At 36.3% G+C, this 7,045-nt stretch overlaps 1 protein-coding gene across 1 annotated transcript; it reads left to right on the plus strand.

The window, feature by feature from the left end:
- Positions 1 to 2,389: 2,389 nt before the first annotated feature.
- LOC133338484 (aquaporin-4-like) lies at positions 2,390 to 6,789 on the plus strand. Its single transcript, XM_061546652.1, has 2 exons — positions 2,390 to 2,983; positions 6,595 to 6,789. The coding sequence occupies exons 1-2, from the start codon at positions 2,390 to 2,392 to the stop codon at positions 6,787 to 6,789; spliced, it is 789 nt and encodes a 262-aa protein (XP_061402636.1).
- The last annotated feature ends 256 nt before the right edge of the window (positions 6,790 to 7,045 follow it).

Genomic DNA, 7,045 nt, shown 5'->3' on the forward strand with positions numbered 1-7,045 from the left:
ATTGTCCCAAATTTAGTACCATTTAGTGCCTATAAGTATAAATTTCCAAAACTCCAACACTAATCTTATTTCCAAATTTCAGTGTTCCTGTTCTATCGGTACACCCAAATCCAAATTGTACTAATTATAGTACGATTTAGTACTTTTCGTATACATAATTGAACCAGTGAGCGGAGCAGTATAGTCGGACGGGGCCGACCATATGATACCCTACACAACTTCCACGAAACTATAACTTTCTGTGATTCTATATTCTAAGCTTGGGCAATATTTAGCGATATTTGCACCCTCTTGACCGACTAAAGGTCAACAAATTTTACAAATATTCATTACAGCCCTTCTAATCACTTGTCCAGATTCCCTTCACCGTGGGTTGTGTTGTGATGTTCGGTTTTCAATTTTGGCTTATAGATCGACTTGAAAAAAAAACCAAAAAATAAGTTTTCGGTCCATTTCATCCCAAAATTATTATCTGATCATCACCGAAAATTATAGGCGTTGTCGATGAACATAACTTGAACCTCATGGAGAATTTCAAAGCGATCAGTGCTATATTTCCGCCCTCTAGTGTGGTAATGGGCTTCTAAATAATATATGAATACGTAAGCACCTGTAAATATTTATGTGTAAGTCCCGCACCCGAGTACATACAACAACACAATTGGTATCAATTTAAAGATCAACCACTCCTCTAGAACACACTATCAACTTCTTGGGTCTAGGACATTCAGGTGCAAATATAAACCCCATAGAATACAAATTTTGTAATTTTTCACACAAAAGTCAGGGTCCAGTTGACCCGCTAAATATTGACCGATGTTTATCAAAACAGGCATACTTATTCTTTGGCACGATCCCCTTCTCCGTGCAAAAATTCGCAGTGTTTGGGTCATAATTGCGGCCTCTGGAGCGACCAGAAAAACTGACAAAAATAAAGTTTTGGTCCATTTCATCCCCTAAATATTAACCGATCTTTTCCAAAAACAATAGGGGTCTTCATTGGCCAGAACCCATCCTACATGCAAAATTTCGTGAAGATTGGTCCATAACTGTGGCCTGTATCGTGTTTACAAATTATAATGGACGGACGGACGGACACACATGTCTAGATCGACTCAGCTAGTCGAGATATGACGATCGGTATACTTAAAGGTGGGTCTAGGACCAATATTTCGCGGCGTTACAAACTTTTGGGGCTGCACAAAGCTATAATACCCTGACAACATAGTTCTGTAGGGTATAAAAATTACGTACATATCCCAATCCTACACTCCGACGGTATTGTTAATTTCAAATTTCAGCATTCCATCACCATCCGTATCCCCAAATTAAAATTGTACAAAATATAGTACCATATAGTTCTTTACGTATACACATCCTAAACCACCTCTTTATATCGACCCTGCTTCTCAACCTTTATTCACGTTCCAAATTTCAAGTTTTTAGCTCTGTCCGTTCAAATGCTACGAAATTGTAACAAAATAAGTACATTTTAGTACTTTTCGGATAATTATAGTTCGAATTTTCAAAAAGCCTTGACTACATCTATCCTGCACTCCATCAGTGATCCTCATTCCGAATTTCAGAGTTTTAGCTCCACCGGTTCGCCAAATACAAATGGTACCATATTTAGTATTTTTACCATTTTTCGTTCCGTTCTAGTATGAATTTCAAAAAGCCCAGCCTTATCTGACACCTTCGGACTAAGAGTGACCCTCACCCCAAATTTCAAAATGGGGCGGTACAGTAATACATATGAGGGCTATGCCAAAACTTATATAAAATTAAATTGTGGACTAATAAGAATGAGCAGATGTTCCAGAATACTATAGAAGTATAACTGATCTAGATAATATCAATAGTACGCATCACTACAAATGTCATGACAGAATAATAATAAATAATAAACTTACATGATCGTTCCGAATTTCCATTATTATCTGCCTTGAGGCAATTTTCCACATATTATCATTTCTATCCATATCACAGCTTCATTTTTATTTCGCACTTGTCAATACTTTCATATCGAATAATCGAATTGTTTATAATATACATCCATTATCTTGCTTGTTGACCCTTCGGAATACGAGAAGCTTCTTTGCACTTTTTCGCAAGCAGGGCATTGCTTTAAGAATTTTCTACCAATGCACTCGGACAACAATGCACAATTGCAGTTTAGCGCTTTTATTATTATCTCTTTCCATTGCATTCTTTGTTTCGTTTGCGTAAAAAGCAGTAACAACCCAGGCAGCTCAACCTAGCCATTGCTCAATGGCTATGCTTCCCTTAGCTGCGGAATATAAAGCATTCGCACAACTGTTTTGTTCAGTGAACCAAACAAACAACCCCAACAATTAGTTGGTTTGAAAAGCTTGTAGTGTGTAGACGCATGTTATCGCCGCCTTCTTCGGCTGTTTCCGCTTCGACAGTGCCTTTAGTAAACGCGCAAACGAATCAACGCGCCAGCATGGATATTCGCCTGAAACTAGTGCTGCAGTGCTTCTTTGCGGAATTTTTCGGCACTGCTATGGTTTTGTTTAGCGGTTGCATGGGTGCCCTGGAGACGGGACTTTTCGATAACTCCCACTTCCAATATAGTTTAAATATGGCCTTGATGGTAATGGTAGCCGTCCAGTGTTTTGGTCATGTATCGGGTGGTCATATAAATCCCGCTGTAACATTGGCCGGTTGGATTTGTGGTGTCGTTAAGTTTCATATGGTGTTGGCATATTTCGTTGGACAATTTTTGGGTTCCATTGCTGGATTTGGATTATTAAAATTAATTGTGTCAACTGATAATGGATTTTGTATGACCCTGCCGGGAAATAATATTAGCACGGGTCAAGCATTTGCCATCGAATTTGTAATAACGAGTATTCTCATTACCGTTTGTTGTTCGACTTGGGATGATAAGAATTCGAAATTTCAAGATTCATTGGCGCTGCGATTGGGTTTGACAGTTGGAACATTGCTATTTTCAGCGGTAAGTAGTATATTTGAATACACTATTTAAGAGTTTACTCATCTTCTTTATAAAGGCTTTTTAACGTGATTTTTAAGAAACATTCAAACTAAATATGTTGAAATTATTTTGGTGACCTCAGTGAATAAAATACCATTATTTCCACCCCCTCTGAAGAAATTCAATATAGTATCAAACTTTTTCACATTGTCTCCTCCAAATCTGCAGCTGTAATTTGCGGGTTTTACGGGTCTCAACCAATAAAAATCCTCCTGAAAGAAAATTGTAAAATGCCAATTTACCATACCCACACATTTGCAAATTTTTTAAAGTTCGTAGAAGCATTTTCCTACTGAATATTCCTACCGATATTTAATAAATAATTCGATCCTGATAGAAAATTGCCAATATATCCGCCGTGTCTTTTAAAGAACGTAAAAGAGTTTTCCCACCGAAGTAGTTGTGCTTTTCGGATGCTGAAATATCTCCTGGTAGATTTCAAATTATCAATATAAGTATATTTTTAGGGCAGCTCCCATATATGGTACGTCCCAAATTTCAGTATTTTGGGGAATTTATGCGCGTTATTCAAGAAAATGTAAATTCAAGAATGTAATTTAGTATTTTAAATGTCAGTTTTTCTTACCAACAAGTAAAAAAGTGTAATTCCGTATTGCCGACAGATATAAACCATCGGCCTATGGTTTGCGGAGGTCTTCGGAATTAGACACATGTTCTATTCCCAGCTTCGTACTTGATCTGGGATTGGTGAAGATAATAGCTTGTGCAAAGTTTGGTTCAAATCCGACATTCATTTTACCTAATACTGGATTTATAAATATTGAAAATTTTGACCATTTGTGGGGGAGGTACAAGAAAGGACCGACAGGTCCCAACTTCGGACTTTATCTAGGCTTGGAAAGATATTGGATTTATAAATATTGAAAATTGTGACCATTTGTGGTGGAGGAATAAGAAGGAGTGGTCCAATGGGACCACGCAAAAACGCAACTACGTAATTCTATGCTCAATTTTGTAAGATGTGCAAAATTTGATGTCAATCTGACTACATGAGGAGTTTGATGCCCAATTTACTTGAAATCGGGCGAAAATATATATGGAAGCTCTATCCAAATATTAAGCGATTTCAAACAAACATGTCAAAGGTTAGGTTATAGTAATTTCAGAACGTTTTGTTCCTATCAGCCTATTGGTTCCCAAATCTGAACCGACTTTCACGAAACAAGGCAGACATCACTCTAGGCTCAATTCAGTACGTTATGCCAAATTTCGTGCAAATCGAAAGATATATAGCGACTTTGGTGCACCTTTTACATGAAATCGGACGAAACTATATATGGGAGCTATATAGAAATCTGGACCGATTTTCTCAAAACTTGGCAGACATCACTCTAGGCTCAAATCAGTACGTTATGCCAAATTTCGTGCAAATCGTAGGATATGTAGGGACTTTGGTGCACCATTTATATGAAATCGGACGAAATTATATATGGGAGCTATATCTAAATCAGGACCGATTTTCACGAAACTTGGCAGACATCATTCTAGGCTCAATTCTGTATGTTATGTCAAATTTCGTGCAAATCGAAGGATATATAGGGACTTTGGTGCACCATTTACATGAAATCGGACGAAACTTTATATGGGAGCTATATCTAAATTTTGACCGATTTTCACGAAACTTGGCAGACATCATTCTAGACTCAATTCAGTACGTTATGCCAAATTTCGTGCAAATCGAAGGATATATAGGGACTTTGGTGCACCATTTACATGAAATCGGACGAAACTATATATGTGGAAGCTATATCTAAATATAGACCGATTTTCACGAAACTTGGCAGACATCATTCTAGACCTAAATGATTAGGCTGTACCATATTTCGTGCAAATCGATAGATATATAGGGACCGTTTACATTAAATCGGTTAAATATATATATGGGAGCTATATCTAAATCTGAACCGATTTTTCCCAATTTTAATAGGGTTCGTCCTTGGGCTGAATAAGTGACCTATGCCAAATTTCAGCCAATTCGGATCATAAATGCGACCTGTACTTTGTTTACAATTTAACATGCACAGACAGACAGACGGACAACGGACGGACATGCATAAATCGACTTAGAAAGTGATTCTATGCATATTCTCAAAAGGAACCATGTGTCTATCTCGTTTCCTTTTGCATGTTACAAACATATGCACAAAGACATAATACCCTGTACCACAGTGTGGTGAAGGGTATAAAAAGGTTGTACAAAGGTTCAAATCGGATGGACCGTTGGCATGATATTACGATGTGCAAAGTTTGGATGAAATCAGTTACTCACTTTGAGAGTTATCGTGCGTATCAGACGGATGGACATTTGAAAATCGAATCCAAATTGTCCGGATTTGTCGAATTATAGGTACACCGTCTCGTTTTCAACCAAAATGGATGTAAATTTATCTTTTGGATTCTCATTGGGTAAATATATTCCTGCCAAAAATTATCAATACTGCCCAATACTTCGGGGTAGCCCCAATATAACGTAAATCCGTATTTTCAGTATGTTGGGGATTTTGGGCACGTTTTCAGCTAAATTGGTTTTAATTTAAAATTTGATGTTATCATTGGATGGAAAATCTTAAACCAAAAATTAGAAATATCGGACGATTTTGGCTATAACCCTTATATAAAGGCACATTCCGTTTATAGGCATTTTGATGGCCCTATGTTCATTTGACATTATGGGTCTTAAACAATTTCTTTCGAGAACCTTTTCAATATTTTTATATAGCCCCGTATAAAGGCCAAGCGTCATTTGCTGTAAGTTCAAGGACGTATTCCTCATATAATAGTCCCTATCGAGTTTAGTATTGTAAACATCCTTCTCTTTTTTAAAGGTATAAAATTTGCAGTCGGCCCGAATTTATTAATTTTTCTATTTGTGTACCCGCCATTTTAAGCTTTTTGCTCATCGGATTCACAGCTTAACTAAGGTTGAATGTTTCCGAAAAGGTGGATTTCATTCCTTCCACCTAAATTAAATAACTGAAAGCCTACTAAACTCAATCCAGAGAATCTGAAACCACTGATGGAAGTAGCCGCACTTATAATAAGCAGATTTTTCGAGATCCAAATTGATTTAAACAAAGGAATTGCCCTGCTACAACAACATTTTTATTTCCAATTGATCAACCTTTCCCGTACAATAAAGTGGGTTAACCAAAGCCGGACTAGTGGTCCATAACAACAGCCTGTAGTTTGACAAATAAAAATGTACCGTGGGATAGACGAATGTTGGGTCTAAAAACTATATTTCTTTGTGTTACAAATTTTTAAGCAAACCCAAATTTATAAAAGCTTTACAACATAGTCAAAATATTGAAATATCTCCAGTGATTCTGCATCATACTGAATATTTTAACGGATTTAGGACTATTACTATTTATACTCATACTTCTGTCAACCCCACATATTATAAAATCATTGGGATTTGTGAATTCCCATACCTATCATTTTGGAACTGGAAATTCACATTCCCGGTTTTCAAATATTTCTATAATAAATGTTTTTCCTTCTAACTGAAATTATTTGTTTCATTCGTTTTAATTTTTACATTTTTTCAGGGTAATCTAAGTGGTGGCAGCATGAGTCCTGTACGTTCCTTCGGTCCAGCCCTATGGTCAATGGATTTCACTCAACACTGGATATATTTTGTGGCACCCATGTCCGCATCATTGGTTACAAGTTTGGTTTATAAAGCTGTATTTATGTCAACACAAGAAATGGCTTCACACCTTTCAATACATGTTGTGGATTGAAAAAAAAAACGTGTGTGACAACGCAACTTGATGCCAAATATTATATTATTCGTTTCAGAATACAAAGTCTTTTAACTATAAGAAATATTTATTTTTAGATTCATAAAATGACAAATTACTATTTAAGTGATATTTATAATATATAAATTACATAATTATAAGAAAATATGCAATATATGTATATGTAGCTATACAACCAAGTTAATTTTTTTGTGACGACTAATTCAAATTCACATGGAGTCAAAAAGAAGTGAAC

Source organism: Musca vetustissima, unplaced genomic scaffold (genome assembly GCF_032173495.1).
Source record: "Musca vetustissima isolate MV318-11 ecotype Yass unplaced genomic scaffold, APGP_CSIRO_Mvet_v1 utg32277, whole genome shotgun sequence".
In the NCBI taxonomy this organism is placed as follows: Eukaryota; Metazoa; Arthropoda; class Insecta; order Diptera; family Muscidae; genus Musca; species Musca vetustissima.

Coding starts and splice junctions, on each gene's coding strand:
- LOC133338484 (XM_061546652.1), top strand. CDS start 2,390: ATGTTATCGCCGCCTTCTTCGGCTGTTTCCGCTTCGACAGTGCCTTTA. Junction 2,984..6,594: donor GAACATTGCTATTTTCAGCG/GTAAGTAGTATA, acceptor ACATTTTTTCAG/GGTAATCTAAGTGGTGGCAG.